The 25524-nt window shown below is 44.9% G+C and overlaps 1 protein-coding gene across 1 annotated transcript in view; it reads left to right on the top strand.

The window, feature by feature from the left end:
- Window positions 1–3280: 3280 nt before the first annotated feature.
- Window positions 3281–25524, top strand: part of fam171a2a (family with sequence similarity 171 member A2a) — a 295487-nt gene continuing 273243 nt past the window's right edge. Inside the window, exon 1 of the mRNA XM_080213484.1 lies at window positions 3281–3496. Coding sequence (XP_080069610.1) covers window positions 3394–3496 — 103 coding nt within the window. The 5' untranslated portion in view covers window positions 3281–3393. The remainder of the gene's footprint in view (window positions 3497–25524) is intronic.

Below are 25524 nucleotides of genomic sequence, written 5' to 3'. Positions count from 1 at the left end.
AGATTCTCTGGCCTCCCAGCCGTGTGTTTACCACCAGTGGGAGATGGCGTGATGTTTGCTCGCGGCAGGATTATCTGGTCCCACCACTGTCAATGGGGATTCCCATTGATGTCACCCCACAGTGGGAATGGAGAATCCTGCCGGCGTGAATAGCCAGACACTTCCGGGCTGTATCTTCAGTGCTGAAATTTCTATTGAGTATAGAAGATTGGTAGTCTTGCGACACAATGGGTAGTGTCCCTGCCTCTGAGCCAGACGCCCTGGGTTTGAGTCCCACAGCAAAAAGTCTGACAACACCAGGTTTTAGTCCAACCGATTTATTTGATAATACTCACAAGTTCTCTCCATTCACCTGACGAAGAGGCAGTCCCCTCGAAAGCTTGTATTATCAAATAATACAGGTTGGACTAAAACCTGGTGTTGTCAGACTTTTTACTGTGTTTACGCCAGTCCAACGCCGGCATTCCCACATCTTGAGTCCCACCCCAGAGCTTGATGACCAAGGATAGTGTGCTCATAACGCAACTAAACAGGTTGTGTGTGTCAATCTGCAAATCCTTCCACGCTAATGGTTGGTGGTCAGAGCGGGAGAGACTCCTGGTCAGCCACACTGGATGTGGAGTGGTGCCCCTCTCGAGCTATAAGCCCCAGTGATAGACCAGTGACCTGCTCCAGGAATTACTTGCTATGGAAACAGATGAAAGTCTATCTGAGTGCACAACTAGGTGTGGGAAGAGAACTGAAATATAAGATTGGTAGTGATCTTATTAGGGGTGTATAAACTGTTTACAGGATTTGGTAGAAATATTTCCACAGGTGAGGGAGTTGAACATGTGGGACATAATGGTAAAATTACAACCAGGTCAAGTAAATGTGAAATTAGGTTCAGTCTTTGCATAGAAAGGGTAGTGGAAATATGGAATTCCTCCTTTCCAAAAGACTATGGATACCTGGGAACCATTGGACCTTTCAAGGCAGAGGTTGATGAGATTTTTTGTGGGTAAAGATATCTGGAGAAATAAGACAGAGGTGGGTAAATGGAGTTGATGTACAGGTCAACAATGATCTAATTGATTGACTGACTAAGCTCAATGTGATGCAATTTTTTCTAATTCTTTCATGGGATGTGGGCGTCATTGATTCAGTTACTATTAATGGTCCATACCTAATTACCCTTGGGAAGGTGGTGGTGAGCCGCTTTCTTGAACCACTGCCATCCATCTGTCATAGATACATCCACAAGGATTTCCTCTAGCGACAGTGAAGAAATGGTGATACATTTCCAAGCCAGAATGGTGAGCGACTTGGAGGGGAATTTGGTGGTGGTGTTCCCATGCATCTGCTGCCCTTGTCCCAGTCTAGGTGATAGAAGTTGTGAGTTTGGAAGGTGCTATCAATGGATCCTTGGTGAGTTGATAGTGAATTGTTAGTGAAGAGAGTGACAGTTTAAGGTGATGGATGGGATGCCAATCAAATTGGCTCTTTTGACCTGGATGGTGTTGAGCTTCTTGTGTGTTGTTGGAGTTGTATTCATCCAGGCAGGGGGAGAGTATTCCATCAGACTCCTGACTTGTGCCTTGTGCATGGTGGACAGGCTTTGGGGAGTTAGGAGGTGAGTTATTCAGCATAGAATTCCCAGCCTCTGACCTGCTCTTATAGCTACATTACAGCTGCTTCAGTTCACTTCTGATCAATGGTAATCCCCAGGATGTTGATGGTGGGGGATTCAGCAATGGTAATGCCATTAAATGTCAAGGGGAGGTGGTTGGATTCTTGTTGGAGATGGTTATTGCCCAGCACTTGATTCATGCAATTGTTACTTGCCAGTTATCAAATCCAAGTCTATATGTTGACCAGAATAGCCTGGTCTTGTTTCCTTGAATATTATAGTTCTTGGTAAAGGATTAGAATGAAGGAAGGATGTGACCACAAGAATGCATTTCAGAAACATTTGTGTTCCTGTCATGGTTTCAGATCAAAACATTAGAATCAGGAAGGAAATTCAGGTCATCTGTCCCACTTTAAAGAGACTGCACAATTCATACTATCATGGCTCCATCGCAACTTAACAATCACTTGAAGGTGAGGCTCCTTAATTTGTAAGTCAAACAAATAAACTTGCTCAATGTTTGCCCTGTTCCGATACCCGCCTTGATCTGCTCTGCTTCCCCTTACTCCGGATACATCTCCCGAATGTGTGATCATTTAATCAATACCAAACCCCTTGATCTCTAATCTTATTCAAGCCAAGTGCGAATGTGGCTCCAAATTGTACACAAGTTCCCACAAATGAAACTGCAATAATCATCAGGCAACCCGTTTTACTGATGCCAGTCAAGAGATTGAAAATTGCCGGAGAGAATTCCCCGTCTCTTTAAATGCTATATTTTTAAGTCGATTTCAGAATAACTCAGTTTGACGTCTGATCTGAAAGATGACACCTGTGACAATGCAGCACTTCTTCAGCACTGGAATGCCAAGAGAGAAACTCGACCTTCCCCTAAATACCCGGCAAACTATGGCCCTCTTTCAATCAGCTCCCATAGCACTATACCTCCCTGAATGGCACAAGGTCAATAGTGAGATCCGGGAAGATGTGGGCCATTTTCCTTGTATTGGGAATCTCCTCTTGATGAAGACAGACATGGACAACAAAATTCTTTGTCACTTCCAAAGTGCTAACTCAGTCTTTGACAGAAGCCTGGGTCCAATTCCTGGCTTGGGTCACTGTGTGTGTGGAGTTTGCACGTTCTCCCTGTGCCTGCGTGGGTTTCCTCTGGGTGCTTTGGTTTCCTCCCACATTCTGAAACACGTGCTGGTTAGGGTGCATTGACCCAAACAGGTGCCAGGGTGCGGCGGCTAGGGGAATTTCACAGTAACTTCATTGCAGTGTTAATGTAAGCCTTACTTGTGACTAATACATTTAATCAAATCAAACTTCTGAACCTTCCTGACTGACACTTTATGGCCCATTCCCATCCCAAGGCGAGTCCAGCTCACATTCCACCACCATAATTCCACACCCTATTCAAAGCAGCCTTGCTACAATCCGTTGTACTGATGAGAGATGGAAATTAAACAAGAGTATTTCGTTTTTAAGGACGCTGGTCGCCGCTATGCCAGAGTGGGACAGAGGATGGCGCTGGGAGTGAATATGGGATTTCCCCCCCTCCTCCTCCCTTACCTCTCAAGACACTAAAACAAACCATTACGCGATTTGCGAGCTTGATGCGGCTGGAGTGAAGGGGAGGGGGGGGAAGGCAGAGTGTGCTGGGGGGGGGGGAGGTGGCGCCGGGCTGGAGGATTCGGGGCTGGAAGCAGCCTCGGCCGTGCTGCAGGCGATGTGGAGGGATGGCTGAGCTCTGAGAGACCCACTCCAGTGATGTCCCTGTCATGATGCCACCTCTTGCGGCTTTGAGCTTCACGCTGCTGTGCTTGCTGGCTTCCAGTGTGCGGGCTGCCCTGTCCAAGGCACTGCAGGTCTCAGCCCCGCGGGGTGAGTACATCTGAATGCAACATGGGGAGAGGGGGAGGGAGAAGGGGAATGGAGAGGGGAGATGGGGGGAATGGGAAAAAGGGGAGGGGGAATGGGGAAAGGAGAGGGAGAGGAGAAATGGGGAAAAGGAGAAGGGAAAATGGGGAGGGGGAAAGGAGGAGAGGGGAAATGGGGAAAGGAGGAGAGGGGAAATGGGGAAAGGAGAAGGGAAAATGGGGAGGGAGAAAGGGGAGAAGGGAGGGGGGAAAGGGGAGCAGAAGGGAGAGGGGGAATGGGGAGGAGAAGGGAGAGGGGGGAAAGGGGAGGAGAAGGGAGAGGGGGGAAAGGGGAGGAGAAGGGAGAGGGGGGAAAGGGGAGGAGAAGGGAGAGGGGGGAAAGGGGAGGAGAAGGGAGAGGGGGGAAAGGGGAGGAGAAGGGAGAGGGGGGAAAGGGGAGCAGAAGGGAGAGGGGGAAAGGGGAGGAGAAGGGAGAGGGGGAGGGGGAATGGGGAGGAGAGGGGGGAAAGGGGAGAAGGGAGAGGGGGAGTGGGGAGGGAATACGATTCTTGCCTTTCCCAGGCGCCAGGCTGCATCGCTGGGCGGTTAGTTAGAAAACGAGAGAGGGGTGTGGGAGAGAGAGAAAGGATCTGGATGCACATTCATTTCTCCTGCACAATGACCCTTCTCTTTGTGGGCAGTGCGGGAGACAGAGAGAGAGAGAGAGCCCCGGGTCCTGTGCAAAATAAAAAATCCGTGTTGAACTGAACAATGACTGGGGTAGAGAGCCAGAGGCAATGCCATCCATTGCAGTGTTCACCCTGAGGGGGTTGGGGAGGGGGGGGAGGATTGCTTTTGATGTTATATTGAATCTTCAGCCTCCACCCCCACCTCTATTTTTTGCGCTGCCTGCCTCAATCGGGAGTTTCAGCGGCTGAAATTGACGAGGATTTCAGCAATCCTGTTGGTATTGTCAACAGGGTGTGTAACAAGAGGCTGAGGCCGGGATTTCTGTACGTGTTATGTGTTTACAATTCAGCCAGGCGCATTCCCCCTTCAGCTGTGTGTGTGTGTGTGTGTAGAGATCGAGATCTGGAGCCAGCTCCTATCCCCAATACCCCATGTGTTTACCCTGGCTAGTTGTTCCTCTTAATTATTTTCTGCACTCTACACTCCTGATCTTGTTAAGGGTTAAAGGGAGCAGGGAGAATGATGGAGGATTAATCCAGTCACTGTTCCCCTATCTTCAGGCAGAAATATCACGGCGATTGGAGTAATTTGGTGGGGGGTTCCTGCAGTATTTGAGTGAACCTCACCCCGAAACAGCTGGGGCTGTCTTTAAGATAAAAAGGGACGGGAAAGAATTCGCCTCAGTGGGGTTAAATTCTCTTGATTGCTTGATGGGGACAATTTGAAAATCAGTGCAGGAAATGAATTTTAATCTCAAATACGTCCGGCTCTTTCGTCCTTTATTTTTGCTTATTAATATACTGTCGTGTCGATAAGGAGGTGATTGTAGACACATAATTTGGAACCTAGATGAGCTCTTTTAAAATCATTCCCCCATCCCCCCAACTCAGATTCCCAAATGAATAAGCTATCTTCCCCAGGTCACCCAATTGCCAGGGTCTCCAGCTTCAGTCAAAATCCCCTCTGAAACAGAGGGGAAGCCCCTCTGTCCTTGGAGGTGGGGGGGAGGGGTGGAATGAGCGACCCCTGCACTGCCTGTGAGCTTCAGATGCTGTCCCCCAGTGTACAGACTAAAAGTGGCCCCAGGGCAGTGGGGAAATGATTTTTCCAAATATTAGTATTTGGATGAATTAAAAAAAGCACCTGCAGTGGAATATGAAATGGATGACTTTTTAATCTTTAATATTGTATTTCTGCCCCCCTCCCATGCCCCCAAACATTTCTCCCGTTCTATTCCAAATGTTCTGCTTCATGTTGGGAGCCAGGTGTGAGGGTGGCCCCACTCCTGCCAAATGCCCATTGTATGCACCTCAGGACAGGGGGGAGGCTCATAGGTTAGAGTGAACTTGGAGATACAGCCAGACTCCGTCATCCCAACATACATTATGTTTGTAGCGATGTGACAGTTATTTTACAGCTCTGGTAATCCAGAGAGTGTCGAATTCTAATCCCAAAAAGTCAGTTTGAGAAGTTGAACTCAGTCTTTGTTATAAACGGATATTGTGATTTTGTAAGAATACCATTAAAAAAAATCAAATGGTTTACCAATGTCCTTCAGGGGAAGGTTGGGCCTCTGTACGACTCCAGTCCCAACCCCAGCTCATTTGATCTGAAGTGTCTGAGTGAATGGCTAAGTTGTATTAAACCAGAGCATTTTGGGACGAACAGTCTTGCCTACAGTTCCCACATAGATTTTAAAAATACCCACACGTGTGTAATCTCCAACAGAAGTCAGTGTGCCAGGCGTCTGATTTTTTTCCCCCATCCTATTGAATGTATGTTGTGCTATATTGAACTTCTGTCCTGTCTGAGATCAACTAAACTTTGTATTGATCAGAGTATTGAAGCTGGGTCTATTTGAACTTGACTAGCTCATCTCCAAAGGGAAAGCCGCCTTTTACACAGCAGCCTGGCATCAATTAATAGGAAATCTCATCAAAGAAATGATCAAATGGTTATACCTGATTCCTACAATTAAATATTAAACTGACAACTGTAGTTACTCTTCAAAGAAAGCGTACAGCGGAAACATACTGGTGAAATTCTGGGCGCTTTCAGCCAAGGGTAATCTAAGCAGGAGTTTGTCATTCAGCAACAGCTCAGCAGGTTGGATGCAGTGGGTTATGCAAATATGGCATCTGATATGCATGATTTACATTCAGCTGTTGATATTGTGAACCCTGGATAAAGGACAACAAGACGTTTGTACTAATGTAGTTTGGTTCATCCTGACCTGATGTTCCTTTCAGAGTTTGAGGAGGTGCATTCTTCCTCCTCGCCAACTCCTCCTTCCCAACCCTCCCCCTTCTCCACTCACCAGTTTTAAACAACAGCCTTATTGGGAATTAGAAAGGTGCAGCTCCAGCAACATTTCAACAGCTCCACTCCATCCGGGACAAAGCCATCCATCTGGTCAGCACTCCGGTCACCACCCCTGTGGCAGCACAGTGACACAGTGTTTAACATTGCTGCCTCACACCTCCAGGGACCTGGGTTCGATTCCCAGTTTGGATCACTGACTGTGCGGAGTCTGCGCATTCTCTGCGTGTCTGCGTGGGTTTCCTCGCACAGTCTGAAAGGTGTGCTGGTTAGGTGCATTGACCAAGCTAAATTCTCCCTCAGTGTACCTGAATAGGTGCCAGAGTGTGGCGATTTTCACAGCAACTTCATTGCAGTGTTAAGTAAGTCTTAATAAGTAAACTTTAAAACTAAATTCCAGCCACCACTGACACACAATGGCAGTATGGTTACAACATGCAAGACGTACTGCCACAGCCTGCCAAGCCTCCTCTAACGATACCTTCCGGTGGCACAGTGGTTAGCACTGCTGTCTAACAGCAGCAGGGACCCGCGTTCGATTCCGACCTTGGGTGACTGTGTGGAGTTTGTACGTTCTCCTCTTGGCTGCATGGGTTTCCTTCGGGTGCTCCAGTTTCCTCCCACAATCCATAGATGTGCAGCTTAGATGAATTGACCATGCTAAATTGCCCCTTAGTGTACCAAAATGTGTAGGTTAGGGAGATTAGCGGGATAAATATGTGGGGTTACAGAGATAGGGCCTGTGTGAGATGCTCTGTTGGAGAGTTCCTGCAGAATGGTCTCCTTCTGCACTGTAGAGATTTATGCTTCTAAATCTGTGACCTATTCCATTGAGACATTTAAGGGCAGCAGATGCACGGCAATATCACCACCTGCAAATTCACCTCTAAGTCACACACTAACTAGAAACTATATTGTGGTTCCTTCTATGCAGCTGGATCAAAACCGTGGAACTCTGTTCCTAACAGAATTGTGTGTGTACCAATGCCAGATAGGCTGCAATGGTTCTGGAGGTGGCTTTCTCACTTGCAATCAGGGATAGACAGCAAGTGCTTGCCTTGCCAATGATATTCTTACTTCTCGAAGGAATAAAAAAAATTGAGTACAATTTGATGAGGTTGCTGTATTTATGAACATTCAAAGCCCATGCAGTGTATGTCATATTGAACAGTTGACATTGATGTTCCACCCCCAACACACAGAGTTTTCAACCCTTCTTTCTGCCCACGCAAAGAAAGCTGTGATCTTAAGAATGTAAGTGATATGCTCAGGAGTGGACCATATGCTCCCTTGAGAATGCTCCAAAACTCAGTATGATTTTGACCGATCTTCTGCCTCAACTCCACTTGCTTGCCTGGCACTGCTATCCCTTGATTTCCTGAAAATATATCTTTCTCAGCCTTGAATGATGACGCATCTACAACCCTCTTGAGATAGACAATTCCAAAGTTTCACAAATAATTTGAGTGGAGAGATTTCTCTTCGTCTCAGTCCTAATCGTTTATCCTGAGGCCTGAATTCTATATTCCCCAGTCAGAGGAAACAACCTCTCAGTATCTATCCTGACAATTGTCTTCCAAATTTTGTATGTCTCAATGGCATCACCTCTTAATTCTGCTAAACTCCAAAGAGTATAGGGCCAATTTACACAACCCTTCACTATAGGAAAAGCTGGCATTTGAGGGACTGGTCTAGTGAACCTTCAGTGTACCATCTCCAAAGCAAGGCTATCCTTATTGGAACCCAAAACTCCACAAAATGCTGCAGTTGTGGTCTCACCACAGTTCTTTAAAACTATAGCAAGACTGAAATGGGATGTAAATCTGTTATCCTTATCTGGTCTGGCCTATCAGTGATTCCAGACCTACAGCAATGTGGTTGACTCTCAACTACCCTCTAAGGGCAAACATGGATAGGCAGTAAGTGCTGGCCAGCCAGCGACGCCCATGCCCCGTGAATGAATGAAGAAAACAATTAATTGAAAAGGAAGCAGCTCTGTCGCAATGGCTGATTTTTGAGATTACTACAGACCATTATTTACTGTTCCCAAGCCTAAGATTCTGTATTAATGTGGAAATCTTTCCTGAACAATTCATGTGTCAACAATGGCTTAGTGGTAACACTCACTCCTGAGTCAGAATGCTGGTAATTCAAGATCCTCTCCCAGAAATCTGAACACATAATTCAGGCTGACACTTGAGTGCAGTACTGAGAGAGTGCCACTCTGTAGGAAGTTCTTTCTTTTGGATGACACAATATAAACAAGGCTCCGTCTGCCCTGTTGTTTAGATGCAAAAGAGGTTCTTCTGGTGTCCCGTCTGACAATTACCTTGCAACCAACATCTAATACAGATTATCTGGTCAGATTATTTAATCACTGGCACTTGTAAATTAGCTGTGGTGTTTTCTGCATTAGTGAAGTGGCAACATTTCAAAAATAGACCATTGGCTGTAAACTGTTTTGAAATGTCTAGAGAATGTGAGTGGCTTTATGTAAAGGCAATTCTGTATTTTGCCTTTAATCTATATGTGTAAGATCATACCAGAATAAATGTAACATTGAACTTTCCTGCCTTAAGTCCCACTGCAAATTAGGTATCACAAATAGTGTTGCATGCAGCCCATGAAGTTAGTCCTGTGCTCCAATTATGTCAAAAGTGCAAACAATGCAAACTATTTGACAAATCAAGACATTCATGTGTAAACCAGTACAAATTCCAGTGTTACAGTAGAATGAGCCGTTGATCTGAATTTTTTGTGGCAGTGTTTTGCTCCATACAAGCATCCTGCACCCCTGTTCCCCCCCACCCCATCCCCCCCCTCCTCGTCTTCTTTATCCACCTTGTCCACATTTCCTTTCATTCTTTTCTCCCTTGTGTTTATTTTGCTTATCATGCATCCATGCTGGTCATCTTAACCATTGCGTGAAGCATAATGTCCTACATTTTAACTATTCACGGGTCAAGGAATCTCACCTGATTTCCCCACTGGATTTATTGGTTGCAATCTTAAATTGTTTTTTGACTCTTCCGCAAGCAGCAACATTGTCTATATGTCCGGCCTATCAAACCCTCTGATAATCTTCAATTTCTCTATCAAGTCACCCCTCAGCCTTCTCAATTCCACCTCCAAATTATTAATACAAATTGGGATCAGCAGTGATCCTGTGGAACACAGCTTCCCATGTTTTGCCAGTCTGGATACCTGCCCTTAGCCCCTGCTTAGTTTTCTGCTTTGCTATGTATCCTGACTCCACGTGGCATCACTCAGACCTTAGGAGCTCAGAAAAGTAACAGTGCAGAAAGAGACCGTTCAGCCCATCGTGTCAGCTCTGGCCAAAAAAGAGGTAAAAAAGGAACTAACACTCATTTTATTCCCACTTCGCAGCACCTGATTTGTAGCGTTGCGGGTTCCAGCACTTCAGATGTAGGCCCAGGAACCTCTTAAATAAGTTGAGCATTTCAGCTTCAGCCAGCAACTTAAGCAATGAATTCCAGACACCCACCACCTCTGGGTGAAAAGGCTTTTCCTTGTGTCCCCTTTAATCCTTCTAATTGACTCCTCCGCTCAGGGGAAACAAGTCTTTCCTGTCTACCCTAGCTTACTCACAATTCTAATAAATGGTATCTTATCAAAGTTCTTTTCTGAAACTCAGATATTTTCTGTGGCACAGTGATAGCACAGCTGCTTCACAGCTTCAGGGACCCAGGTTTAATTCCAGACTTGGGAGAATGTCTGCGTGGAGTTTGCGCATATTCCCCTGGCCTGCGTGGATTTCCTGCAGATGCTCCGGTTTCCTTCCTCACTCCAAGGGAAGGGTGGGTTAGGTTGATTGGCCATACTAAATTGCTGCTTAGTGTCAGGGGGATTGGCAGGGTAAATGCATGGGTTACGGAGATTGTGTCTGGGTGGGATTGTTGTTGGTGCAGACTCAATGGGCCAAATGGCCTCTTTTTGCACTGTAGTTTTCTATAATTTGACTTTTTATTCTTTCTGTTACTTCTTTAAATAATTCAATAAGGTTGGCCAAGCATTTCCTTTCTTTTAGAAATTTGTGTAGTATTTTTATTTTCTAGATGTTTTTCTATGTAATCTTTAAGTAAAGGGGGAGATAGTTATCTACCATTCCTCTGGGACTATTTCGTTTTCTTTTAAAAGTACGTGTGTGTGTGTGGTGTGTGTGTGTGTGTGTGTGTGTGTGTGTGTGTGTGTGTGTGTGTGTGTGTGTGTGTGTGTGTGTGTGTGTGTGTGTGTGTGCATTTAACATGTGAATGTATATATATTATATACACATATTAAACGCCTCTGTTATCTCTTTTAATATGCATGATTGTGACCTACCTGGAGTTGAGGTTTTCCCCTCTCTAAATTTGATTTATTTATCAAACATTCCAAGCCTATTCCCATCTCTTCAATTACTTTGTTCTCCCAATTTATCAGTTTAGCATTTGCCTTAATCATGACTTTAAATCTTGTTACATTCTTATCATTATTACACATACAGTGTCTCAAATCCGGCTACTTAAAACTGGCAATGTCCAAAACCAGACTGTTTGTTTAAGCTGTCATATATGAATTTCAATTATTTTTAGATGTGTTAAATAACTAACTGGCTTGGTTGGCCAAGTGCTGCATTGGCACGCCAATTAGTTATCAGCTTTGTGTGCTTGTATTTTCCTGTGCTCTTAGTGACCCTTGAACTCACCCACTCTGGTTTGGACAGATCTACCTGAACTGACCCACCTGGCCTGAAGCACCTTACCTGAGAAGTGGCAAGATCCAAAATTTGGCATGGACTTAGTCTTGAGGTTGCCAGTTCTGAGACACTGTACCTAGATATTCCTCTACACCGTGATGCTTACCTGTTCTTGTACATTTCCTATTACTAGATTTATCAATTGGCACAATGGTTAGCACTGCTGCCTCACAGCGCCAGGGATCCAGATTTGATTCCGGCCTTGGTGACTGCATGTGTGGAGTTTGCATGTTCTCCCTGTGTCTGCAAGGACTTTCTCCGGGTGCTCTGGATTCCTCCACTCATCCAAAGATGTGCAGGTTAGATGGATTGGCCATGCTAAGTTGCCCCTTAGAGTCCTAAGGTGTGTAGGCTTAGGATATTAGTGGGGTAAATGCATGGGGTTACAGGGATAAGGCTTGAGTAAGATGCTCTATCGAAACGTCAGTCCAGATTTGATGGGCTGAATGGCCTCTTTCTACACTGTAGGGATTCTGTGATTTCTTTTGTTGGGATTCTTTTATCATAGAATCCCTGCAGTGCGTAAGGAGGCCATTTGGCCCATCAAGTCTGCACTGACTACAATCCCACCTAGGCCCTATTCCCGTAACCCCTCATATTTACCCTGCTAATCCCTCTGACACTAGGGTCAATTTATCATAGTCAGTCAACTTAACCTGCACATCTTTGGACTGTGGGAGGAAACTGGAGCACCCGGAGTAAACCCAGACCGACACAGAAAGAATGTGCAAACACCACATTTTATGTTAGATAAGAAACTGGCCCTGATCACTTTGTAGAAACCATATTGCCATTTCCCCTTTATCCATTTCTTTGTAGGAAGTTGGAATCTTCCATTATTATTCTTTCTTTTATGCATTTCGTAGATTTGCTTACATGCATTTCTTCCTGTCATTTTCTTACACGATTTAGAATCCCCATATTACGAACTCGATGCTTCTTTTTATCTTTTTATCTCAACCCATATGGATTCTGTTTCTATCTCAGTGTTAGTTGTGTCCCGTTTTTGTACTGCTCTTGTCTGTAATGAGGACACCCCTTCCCTTCTCTAACCTTTCAAAATAGTTTATAATCTGATATATTTAACTTCCTATTCTTTATCGTGACCAGTTGCAGTTCTACGAACTACGCCTCTCCTCCCGACAAACTGTTGCCTCCAGTTTGCCTGTTTTCCTTAAAACACAATGCAGATTGCTGTACAAGCAAATTTCTTCATTTTTATTCGTTGTTCCAGTCATTTTTTTAATCTGTGTTCTATATCTGTTCACTGACTGTCTTGTTACCTTGTATTCCGCGCTCTTGTCTGACCTTTACTCCCAACTGCTATGGTATTTATCTCCAGGGTTATGTTACTTTTACCTGATCCCTCTCCTTGTGTAAGGTTCTGTTTTGCTGCCTCATTTATCTATTCTGCTCAGAGTCTAGTGTCTTGCTAAGCTTGCCTCAGCTGTGTTCATTTCCAGCCTGTATCCCTTTCTATTTTTCTCTTGAATAAAGGATCCCTGATATGTGAGCCTTGGCTGAGTTGGTTGCACTCTCGCCTTGTTCATGTGTTCAAATGCCACTCCAGAGACCTGACACATAACCTAGGCTGATGTTCAGTGCAGTGTTGAGTGAGTACTACACTGGCAAGGGTGCTATTTTTCAGATAAGACTGAGTAACCCCATCTACCCTTTTGGGTGGATGAAGAAGATCCCGCAGCAGTATTAGATGAAGAGCAAAGCAGCTACCCCAGTGTCCCAGATTAACCTCTCATTCTACATCTGAAAATGGATTTATCACATTACTCTTTGTGGGAGTTCTCTGGCTGCCGATTGGTTACCATATTTCACTTTAAAGCAGCACAGTGGCCCAGCAGTTAGCACTGCTGCCTCAGCATTAGGGATGTGGGTTCAATTCCGGCCTTGGGTCACTGTCTGTGTGGAGTTGCACATTCTCCCCGTGTCTGCGTAGGTTTCCTTCGGGTGCTCCAGTTTTTTCCCACACTCCAAAGATGTGCAGGTTAGGTGGATTGGCCTTGCAAAATTAACCCTTAGTGTCGGGGAGACTAGCTCGGGGTTATGGGGATAGAGTCTGGGTGGGATTGTTATCGGTGCGGCCTTGATGAGCCGAATCGCCACCTTCTGCACTGTGGGAATTCTATAATTCTAGATGACCACATTTCAAAAGTGCAGAGTTGGCTTCACAATTTAAATATTCTGAAGTTATGAAAGGGTGCAAACCTTGTCTGGAAACTGGGCAAAAGAAGAAACGTAAAAACACAGAAGATAGGAGCAGGAGGAGGCTATTTGGTCCTTTGAGCTTGCTTCACCGTTCATCACAATCATGGCTGATTGTCCAACTCAGTAGTCCAATCCTGCTTTCTTCCCCTAATCTTTGATCCCATTCGCCCCAAGTGCTATATCCAGCCGCATCTTGACTACATTCAACGTTTTGAATGAATTCCACAGGTGGACCACCCTTTGGGTGAAGAAATGTCTCCTCATCTCTGTTCTAAATGGCCTACCCCGGATCACTGTGATTCCTTGGAAATGTATGGATTAAAGCTTTTCGTCAGAAATTGGAATTTTAGACTCAGAAGAAGATAAATTGTGAGATTGACTCTGAGAAAATCTCAACCCTAAGGACTGAAGCACTTCTTTGCACTCAGAATGATCTATACTTGGTCTTGATCTATACTTGGAATAGAGTCAGGCTATGCTGACAACACTGAGTAACCCACACAGCATCTTTAGAGAGAAAGGTTGGGTTCATGTTCCAGATTGATGACCACTCTGCCAGAAATGGAAACCTTTCTCTTTCCCGGACTTGCTCAGTATTTCCAACATCCATGTTATTCTTCTAGCAATATCTGTTAGGTTTTGTAAAGGGCAGTTGGATGCTGTTTTGGGGGAGAATCTCAGGTTTCAGTACAAGGTGAATCACATGGACCAAGAAATCTCCCTCATCTTTGCTTATCTTTCGGAATTTATTTAGAATTACAATGTCACCAGGTGATAGAATGAATTGTACCAGATGTAAATTGAGCTTAGATCACTGACTACTGTCATGACTCGAATGCATCATCTCTTGTGTTTACATGGACCATAATATTTAATATTCTGCAATGCAAGTTCTGGGGTAAAAATGAGACCGTCATTTGAACATACCTGGGGAATTCAGCTAAGTGATGTATTGGTACGCCAGGCGAGTTATCCTCTTCACCACTTGCAAGCTGATCCATTCCCACATCCCAATTCCACCTGACCTGGCACTGCCCAAATCACCCACCAAGAAATCTGGGAAGACTCAAATCTGGCTTCTGGTGGGGAAGATGGCACGGTGGTTAGCACTGATGCCTCACAGTGCCAGGGACCCGGATTCAATTCCAGCCTCGGGCCACTGTCTGTGTGGAGTTTGCACGTTCTCCCCAGGTTTGTGTGGGCTTCTTTTGGGTGCTCCGGTTTCCTCCCACAGTCCAAGGATGTGCGTGTTAGATGGATCGACTGTGTTATGTTGACCCTAGTGTCAGGGGATTAACAGGGTGGGATTACGGGAATAAGGCCTGGGTGGGATTTAAGTCACAGGTAGATAGATTTCGAATCGATAAGGGAATTAAGGGTTATGGGGAGCAAGAGGGTGAGTGGAATTGATCCACTTCAGATCAGCCATGATCTTATTGAATGGTGGGGCAGGCTCGAGGGGCTAGATGGCCTACTCCTGCTCCTATTTCTTATGTTCTTATGATTGTGGTCGGTGCAGACTCGATGGGCTGAATGGCCTCCTTCTGCCCTGTAGGGATCCTTTGAGATAATGCAGTAACGGTTCAGAAGAATTTTGCATTATCACTGTTAAAAATTATTTTATCTCATTTTATTTTTATTAGTGTCTAGAATGACCTCCTTTTCTGAATCACACCTGATAATGATGGCATTTCAAAACCAAAGAGAAATGATAAGAAGAATTAATATAATTCATTTCATATGGCAGCGAATTAGCACACAGAGAGATTGTGCAAATAGCAGTATGGTAATGACCAGATAATCTATTTTAAATTATGTTGATTGCAGTATTAACATTGGCCAGGACACCGGGGAGAGGTCCCCTTCTCTTTGAAATAGCTGCATTGGATATTTTATGGGCGCTTTGGACTGAAGACAGGCTCTCGCTCAATACCTCATCTGCATTGTAGCACTCCCTCAGCGCTGCACTGCAGTGCTAGTCTAGTTTCTGGAATGGGACTTGAATTGATAATCTTATGATTTCACAGGTGACTGTCCTGATTGATGTTGAGATCAGAGAGTGGCAAGAGATCTTGTAACACATTAACATTTTGTACCTTATGGTGAGACTTCTACATGCTGTCAAGTCAAGCCAGTGTATATATTTTGGGTCCCACTGATTGAGAAAGTAGGAAATGCAGACATTGCAAGTGTTGGTACCAAAAGTAGTGTTTCTACAGGGAATAGATCTTGGACAGGGAAATCACAAAATGACGCACATCAGCTATGAATCTGAAAGCTGGCGGGGGAAAGCTTGAGCACTGTGCTAAAATTGTGAATTGTTGGCAGATTTCATTATTGTCTTTGTTGTTTATGTATTTCTTGCTAATGGGAAAACCACATCCTTCCATCTTGTGCGAAGCATTTTTTTTTGCAGATTGCAGCTTCTACGGACAATATTAAAGGGCAAAGACCTGCCTCAAATTGTAGGCCAAACGCCTATTGCATTTCTCTGAATAGACCAACTGTACTGGAATTATGCCATTACATTGCTGCTATCTCTATGCCTAAAGTCAGTTTAGAGCCTTGCCAATAAGCATTGACTCATTGAGGGGAAGAATTAGGCGGCAGCAGCTGGTCATTTAACACTTCTAATGTGGCCCTAAAAAGCATTGTGCTAACTGAAGATGTGCTAAACGGTAATCACGTATAATGTCTCAAAACCGGTAACCGCAGGATCTAGGCCATGCCAGATTTGAGTCTTCCCAGATTTCTTGGTGGGTGATTTGGGCAGTGCCAGGTCAGGTGGAATTGGGATGTGGAAATGGATCAGCTTGCAAGTGGTGAAGAGGATAACTCGCCTGGCGTACCAATACATCACTTAGCTGAATTCCCCAGGTATGTTCATTTTTTAAATCTTAGAATCATAGAATCCCTATAGTGCAGAAAGAGACCATTCGGCCCATTGAGCATGCACTGACGACAATCCCACCCAGGCCCTACCCAGTAACACCATGTATTTATCCTGCTGATCTCCCCAACACTAAGGACCAATTTAGCATGTCCAATCCACCTAACCCATACATCTTGCTCAATTAAATTTCATGCATGGCGTGCTCTAAAAATGTCCAGATTTTAGCTAGATTTGAGACACTGTGCCTTTAGTAAGGGTTACATTTCTGACTTGTATTTTTTACATTGAAACCTATTAGCTGCCCAGAACCTAACTGGTCAAAAGTTCTCTTTCAACTTAACTCTTACTGCCTCACTGCTCTACTGCGGCTGTATAGGGCATTGGTGAGGCCGCAGCTGGAGTACTGTGTGCAGTTTTGGGCGCCGTACTTACGCAAGGATATTTTGGCCTTGGAGGGAGTGCAGAGGAGGTTTACTAGGCTGATACCGGAGTTGAGGGGGTTGAGCTATGAGGAGAGGCTGAATAAACTAGGCTTGTACTCGTTAGAGTTTAGAAGAATGAGGGGAGATCTCATTGAGACATATAAGATGATGAATGGGATGGATAGGATAGAGGTGGAGAGACTCTTCCCACTCAGAAAGGACAGTAGGACTAGGGGGCACAGCCTCAAGATAAAGGGGGGGCGGTTTAGAACAGAGTTGAGGAGGAACTTCTTCACTCAAAGGGTGGTGAATCTCTGGAATTCTCTGCCCGTTGAGGTGGTGGAGGCTGCCTCGCTAAATATTTTTAAGACGCGGGTTGATGGGTTTTTGATAAGAGAGGGGATTAAGGGTTATGGGGAGAGGGCGGGAATGTGGAACTGAGCCACGACAGATCAGCCATGATCTTATTGAATGGCGGGGCAGGCTCGAAGGGCTAGATGGCCTACTCCTGCTCCTATTTCTTATGTTCTTATATTCTTATTTGCTGATTTCCAATTCCCATTCACTGCCTCTCCTGACCCACTCACTCCTTTCTGTTTGCCATTTCCTGTTCCCCCCAGCTTTCTCCCACTTTGTCACCCTCCCTCTCACTGTGAGGCTGGCAAAGAGAGGCACAGCGAATAGGGTGGTGAGTGGGATGGAATGACAGAGTGAAGCGGCAAGCGAGGTGGTGGGAGTGAGGAATGAGGGAATCCAGAGAAGGAAGCATTGAGAGGGACAGAATGGGATAAGGAAAGCAGGAGAGAGTGACTGCATTGGGGGGGGGGGGGGTGTGGGGAGAGGAAAGCAGGGAGTGAGGGCATCAAGAGAAGGAATTAGTGAGTTGGAGGGAGGGAGAAGTGGTGAGCTAGAAGGAGTGGGGAGGTTGGGAGTGGGGATGAGTGCGAGGGAACGAGAGAAGTGGCAAGTTAAAGAGGGTTGAGAGAAGTTAAAAGAGGAGATGGAGAGCGAGGCAAAAATCTGATTACAAAGACAGTCTTAAGATGCGCAGTTACAACACGATCCTTGGCACATGCACTAAAATGAAAATAGAACAAGCACTATTTACATAAATTCCATTTTTTCAAACTGCATTATTGGATCCCACTTTAAACAGTGTGTACCTGCATAATCCATCATCGTTTTCACATTTTACAGCAGGGGTGAAGGGAACCCGGTCTTCTCCGCCCATGAAAACCTGGAAGCAGGTAGTCAGAGAAGGCCTGTCGTAACATCTGTCCCATCACCCTATCAGCAAACTCAGTACAGATCAGGGATCAGATTTACAGGATGGATTTTAATCCATGCGACCAGGATCTCAATTACTGGCTCGAGAGTGTTCCTTTGGGGAAGGCATTCATAGAATCATAGAATCCCTACAGAGCAGAAGGAGGCCACACATCGAGTCTGCACTGATTCTCTGGCAGAGCATCCTACCCAGGCCCTATCCCCATAACGCCACCTATTTACCCCGCTAATCCCCTTAACCTATATCTGTTGGGGCACTAAGGGACAATGGCCCAACAACCTAACCCACACACCTTGGTAGTGTGGGAGGAAACCTGAGCACCCGGAGGAAACCCACGCAGACTCGGGGAGAACATGCAAATTCCACAAAGGCAGTTACACAAGGCTGGAATTGAACCTGAGTCCCTGATGCTGTGAGACAGCAGTGCTAACCACTGGGCGACCGTGCCACCCATTATGTGTCACTGCATAAGTGGCCAGCTTGGGTCTTGCCCAGAATCTAGGACTCGGGTGGACTAGGCCAATGAGAGATTCTAGCCAGTCGCAGGCTGTCAGCTCTCCATTTGCAGGCAGCTCACCATCGGGGGCAGTGGCTGGCACTGACGAAATAATCTAACTCCAGATACGCAATGTTAGTTTGTGAATATGAAATTATTTACCACGCGTACCTACAATAATCCCACTCATTCCTCATTATCATCTGTCAGCATTTGATCACATGGCAACCCTGAAGCAACCAGGCCTAGCTGCTTATGGGGCCAGTGACTTCAATACTTCCTGTTGCTGCGGGAGCAATAAGGATGCGCCGATATCAAATGAAGAAAACCTGAGACCCGAATGTCTGATGAAGGATCACATGAAACCTCAGATTCTCCTGTTGTTTTTAGATGTCTCTGTATTTTAAAACTGTTCTGTTTTTAAAGGATTAACACATGGTAGTTACCGAACCATAATGGACGAATGTTCCACTGGTTCGTCAGGCAATCTCACGTCTGTTATTTTTAGGTGATGCTAACTTGTAAATGCCTCCAGTGAGGTTTCTGGCAGAGGAATGGCATACAAATGTGTTAAGCGCTCGTCAACATTTATTGGCAATAGTGACTTCTAGTCTGTGTTGCTTGTAATCCTGTCAATAAGCTTGATTTAATACACTGTAAATAAAGTTGGTTAGGTTACGATATGGTGGCTGAAATGCAAAGTGCACAAAAGTGGAGGCAAATCTTCATCTTTATCCCTTTCAGCGCAGAGATTCCAGGATAGAAAGCCTGGGTTTCTGAAAGCAGGAAATGCTGGAAAAGCTCTGCAGACCTGGCTGAATTTTCCCCACGTTCTTAGTTTTTGACCGACAATTTCCCATCCCACCCGCAGTGGGAATTGTAGCGGGAGGGAGAGAAATTTGGGTGAACCGTTTAAAAGTCCACTGAGCTTGGGTGAGAATTTCCAGTCTTCGGGGCGCACGTAGCCAGAAAATCCGGCCCTCTATTCCAGGTTTCCGGCGTTTGCAGTATTTTGCTTCTATTTAAGCTTGGCTTCCCGTTGTAGGTTTCTGGTGTCAGTGCTGAAGATGCAAACTTATCCTAGGGTTAATGGGGACAAGTGCGGGGAGCTGACATTTATGGTAATGAACAGACCTAATTTAACCATCCAAGGATAGGGTTTACAATCTTTTAAGTTTTACTGATTATTAAATGATTATTAAATTGAATTGATATTGGAGCTTTCATGACTCGAGAGATCTCACAGTGTTTTGCAGCTAATGAAATACTTATGAAGTGTAGTCACTAATGCATTCTAGGAAATATGGCAGCCAATTTGTACACAGCAAGCTCCCACAAACAAACAAGATAATAGCTGAAATTTTTTAGCCCTTCCTGCTGGCGGGATCTGTCAGCCCCACCAATAGTGACCCCTCTTGGCCAGTTCCCTGGTGATGGAAGGAGTGAGCCATGGAAAAAAGCTGGCAACATCGGCAGGACTGGAAGATCCCACTGCTGGCCATTGGCGGGCTATTTGCCCTGCCACAAAACACAGAAGATCCAGCCCAATGACTTTTTAGTGGTGTTGATTGGGGGATAAATATTGGCCAGGACACTCCATGTTCCCCACAGATATTGACCATTAATGTAGGCCCTCTGGACTTTGCCCTGGTACCACACAGTAACCATGGGATCTTCAATCACTAGCAATCGTAAAATAGATTTCATAGTTAGCATATTTATAGTGACCTCAACAAGATCCATGGGGTTGTCTTCTTGGAGTATGAGCTCCCTGATTAAAATAATGATTGCCTGCCCAATCATGGAGACTCACGCGCGTATATTTATATTGAGGAGTATCAGGGTGGCTAGCACTCTGGATCCTGACTTTGTACCTGATGCACTCTTAGGAATGAAGATAGGTTTGTAAATAAAGGGAATCTGGTGAAGGGACGCTGGCCTTTGAGGAGTTATTTCAGTATTATAGTGTTGTACTTCCACAGACAAACACGTTCCTCATCGCACACACCCACAGAAATAAATTCACATATTTGTGATGCTTTTAAAATGATATAAAACTTGGCTGTCTCTTGGCATTCGCTATGTTAGTCCACATTCTGGCAGTTCAACAAACACAATGACAGGAAGACTCCAATACAGCCCCACTCACAGCAGGAGCACCTTTCTTATGGCAAGAAATGGGTACAGCTGATTCTGAAAACAATGAAACTTCCAGTATGGTAACCAGTGGGCATAGCCCAGGAAGATACTTGAGAAAACATTTGGAAAGTTTTATTACTCATCCTTTTACATTGAATTTTAAAAATACTTAAGGGACACATGTTAAATAAACACTGCATTGCTCTGACCTAACCATAACTCAATGTTCAATAACCTTCGACTCCATTTCCGGTCATCCTGTCTAAGCCCAGCTGCTGCTGAAACACTCATGCAGGTTGTTACCTCTGGACTTTGTGGATGAGATGCCAGTTAAGCAGGCTGCTTTTCCCTGGATGGACTTGGAGCTGTACTCATCCAGGTCAGAGGGGAGTATCCCATCACACTCCTGACTTGTTCCTTGCAGATGGTGGGTAGGCTCTGGGGAGTCAGAAGGTGAGGATTCTCCATTCCATTTCCCAGCTGCTGATTCAATTGCTCTCCCTGCCAACTATCTGAGCTGAAAGCAAACTGGTCACAGCCTTGGTGTCAAAGTTATCTCTGGGATGAGCTCCTGACCACAAATCTGCTGCATCACTGCCTATTCCCACCTCCATGATGCTACCCTACTCAGTTCCTCTTTCTGCTGAAACCCTTGCCTGTGTCTTCATTACATCGGGATGTGACTCCGGATGCAGCACAGTGGCATAGTGGTTAGCATTGCTGCCTCATAGCTCCAGGGACCTGGGTTTGATTCCTGGCTTGGATCACTGTGTGGAGTTTGCACGCTCTCTCTGTGTTTGTGTGGGTTTCCTCCAGGTGCTCCGGTTTCCTTCCACACTCCAAAGATATGTGGCTTAGGTGCATTGGCCATGCTAAATTGCCCTTTAGTGCCCTGGGATGTGTAAATTAGAGGGATTAGCAGGATAAACATGTAGGGTTACATGGATAAGACCTAAGTGGGATTGTTGTGGGTGCAGACTTGATAAAACTGTAGAACTATAGAAAATTACAGCTCAGAAGGCAACTCACCACATCTTTCTCAAGATGTGGTGAGGCCTTTTGGCCCTCCTTGTCTGTTCCAAACCATTTTTTTGGCTGATGACCAAATGGCCTCCTTCTGCACAGTAGAGTTTCTATGATTCTCCTGCATTCTGGTTGATCTTCTACATTGTATTGTCTAGACTTGAGATCATCCAAAACTCCGATGTCCATGGTTTTACATTGTGCTAAGCCCCATTCACCTATGCTTGCACTCGTTCACTTACCTTTTCACCCACTTCCATGTTAAAGTTCTTATTGCTGTCTTCAAGTTCCTCCATAGCTTTGACCCACTCAGTCTATGTAATCTGCTCCAGCCACATAATCCTCCGAGTCGTCTGTCTTGGTTTTATTTCTGGCCTCTTGAGTGTTCTCTGATTTTAATTGCTCCAGCACTGGCCTTGCTTCAAAATTCTGGAATTTCCTCTCATTCTGCCTCCATTTTCCCCTTTGAGAAGCTCCTTAAAACCTACCTCTTAGACCAAGTCATCTGCTCTCATGACACCTTATGTAATTTTTATTCATTTGAGGAATGTGGACATCGATGGCTAGGCCAGCATTTATTACCCATTGCTAATTGCTCTTGAGAAAGATGTGGTGAGTTGCCTTCTTGAACTGTTACAGTCCATCTGGTGTGGTCGGGAAGGAGTGGCAGGATTTTGACTCAACAACAGGAAAGGGATAGTGACATATTTCCAAGGCAGGATAACTCGGAGAAGAACCTCCAGGTGGTTGTGTTCCCATGTGTCTGCTGCTCTTGTCCTCTAGATGGTAGCAGTAATAGGTTTGGAATGCGCCTGAGGAGCCTTGGCATATTCCTGCAGTGCATCTTGTAGATGGGACACACTGCTGCTACTGTGCACCAGTGGCGGAGGGGGTGAATATTTGTGTATGGGGTGCTAATCGAGTGGGCTGCTTTGCCTTGGATGGTGTCAAGCACCTTGAGTATTGTTGGAGCTGCACCCATCCAGGCAAGTGCCAAGTGTTTCATCACACTCCTGACTTGTGCCTTGTAGATGGTGAACAGATTTTGGGGAGTCAAGAAATGAGTTACTCACTGCAGGATTCTGAACCTCTGACCTACTCTTGCAGCAACAAGTCTCACAACACCAGGTTAAAGTCCAACAGGTATATTTGGTTGGGGTTTGCCCCAAAAACTAGTGGTATTTACTACCAAATATACCTGTTGGACTTTAACCTGGTGTTGTGAGACTTCTTACTGTGTTTACCCCAGTCCAATGCCGGCATCTCCACATCATACTCTTGCAGCCACAGTATTTATATGGCTGGTCCAGTTCAGTTTCTGGTCAATGGTAATCTCCAGGGTGTCAATGTCAAATTCTGCGCTATAACACACTCGTGAAGAACCATGGGGCATTTTATTATTTTAAGATTGCTAGATAGATATAATTTTATTTGAAGATTATTGTCACCTGTCCCAATATCCTTGTGTGACCTGTTGTCCAACTTTGTTTGATAATAGTCCTGTGAGGCACCCTGGGATGTTTGACTATTTTAAAGATCTCGACATAAACTCAAATTGTTGCTGAAAGAAATGTGATTAATTAATTGATTCTGACAGACATCAACCACTCTGATTGGTTCTGACAGTGCTGTCACCTTCTAACTGATCGGAATAGTTGATATTGACAACCTCCAATCTCTGTTGTAAAAGCTGCAGTCCCTTGTGAAATGTAAACAAACTGACCTACGGGCTAAAGCAATTGAAATGCTGATGGATGCCAATAATTCTTGATCAATCTTTAGGCTAGAGATAAAAATATCTCCCAGCGCTTTGAATTCTGATTGTTGCCTAGTACGAGGTGAACACAGTCCCAGCATAATAATAACTGCTGAAAACACGTACCGACGGACTCAAGAACAGCTTCTTCCCCTGCTCTTTTGAATGGTCCCATCAAATATTAAGCTGATCTTTCTCCTCACCCTATCTGTAACTGCAACACTATATTCTGCACCCCCTGCTTTCCTTCTCCCCTATGTACATTATGAACACTATGTTCTGCCTGTATAGCTTGCAAGAAACAGTACTTTTCGCTGCATCCCAATACATGTGACAATAATACTGGATTAAAGCAAATTACTGCAGATGCTGGAATCTGAAACCAAAAGAGAAAATGCTGGAAAATCTCACCAGGGCTGGCAGCATCTGTCACGAGAGAAAAGGGCTGACGTTTTGAGTCCAGATGATCCTTTGTCAAAGCTTTGTCAAAGGATCATCTGGACTTGAAACTTCAGCCCTTTTCTCTCCTTATAGCGGCTGCCAAACCTGCTGAGATTTTCCAGCATTTTATCTTTTGATCTCTTTCCTTGGATTTGCTTACACTATTCTAACGAGAAGTCAGTTTGAATTATTGATCACTGTTAATGTGAAGAATAATTCTTCGACACCCGCCATGAATGCTTTTCACTGGTATGAACCTGTGAACCATTGTATACCTGCCATGGTTCGCTAAGAAGGTGTGTTTTGGGGATATGGTTTGAAAAGTGGCTTCTAAATTCAAGACTGAAAATCCTAAGTGTCTTCAGTTTTATTTGGTAACTCTGTCCTTTGATGCTAGGGGTTAGATCACTGGCTTGTCCGCAGTGGCTTCAGTGTCCTGTTGATAAAGAAATGATGTAGAGGTGCCGGTGTTGGACTGGGGTAAACACAGTAAGAAGTCACACAACACCAGGTTGGAGTCCAACCAGTTTATTTGAAAGGATCACTATCAAATGAGCTGGTTGGACTCTAACCTGGTGTTGTGAGACTTCTTACGATAAAGAAATGGATGTGTCTAGGCACTGCACAGTTTAGGCATTAGACTCGTGTTCCGCTCCTAATTGCTTTGGCAATGACTGAATAAGTTTAGTGTCGGAGCTACTAAGATGCCTACATCTCCTTAAAATTCATCTTTAACTAATTCAGGAACATTTGTCGGTAAATACCCAACATTTCAAGCACCAACTTAAAGGTTTGTGCTCCAGAACCAGTCATGCCCCTAAGCAATCTGTTCCAGTACAGCTGCAACATTGGCATCTACCCAACAATGAGGAAAATTCCCAGGTATGTCCTGTTCACATAATGCAGAGATGCGGGGCGTTGGACTGGGGTAAACACAGTCTTTTTACTCTCTTCACATAAAACAGGGCAAATCCAGCCCGACCAATTACTGCCCCATCAGGCTACTCTCAATCATCCGTAAAGCAGTGGGAGGGTCGTTAACTGTGCTGCCAAGAGGCAGTCACTCAGAAATAACCTGCTTACTGATGCTCAGTTTGAATTCTGCTGGGGTCACTCAACTTTTGACCTCATTACAGTCTTGGTTCAAACATGAACAAAAGTGCTGAACACAAGAGGTGAGGAGAGAGTTACAGCCGAGTGTGGCATAAATGAATCCGGGCAAAGCTGAAGTGAATGGAAATCAGGAGGAAAATCCTCCACTGGTTGGAGTCACATTAGCACAAAGGAAGATGGTTATGATTGTTTGGAGATCAATAATCTCAGCTCCAGGACATTATTGCAGGACTTCCTTAGGGTCGTATCCTGCGCTTAACCATCTTCAGCTGTTTCATCAATGACCTTTCCTCCATTATAAGGTCAAAAGTGGGGAGATTTGCGGGTGATTACACACTGTTTAGCAGCATTTGTGATTTCTCAGATACTGAAGCAGTCCATGCCAATATGCAGGACAATTTTCAGGCTTGGGTTGAAATTAACATTTGCGCTTCAAAAGTTCCAGGCAACATTCATCTCTAACTAAAGAGAATCCAACCATCTCCCTTTGACAT

Source organism: Carcharhinus amblyrhynchos, chromosome 27 (assembly GCF_965287045.1).
Source record: "Carcharhinus amblyrhynchos chromosome 27, sCarAmb.v2.hapA, whole genome shotgun sequence".
NCBI lineage: Eukaryota > Metazoa > Chordata > Chondrichthyes > Carcharhiniformes > Carcharhinidae > Carcharhinus > Carcharhinus amblyrhynchos.
This window is presented reverse-complemented; position numbering and strand designations above follow the sequence as displayed.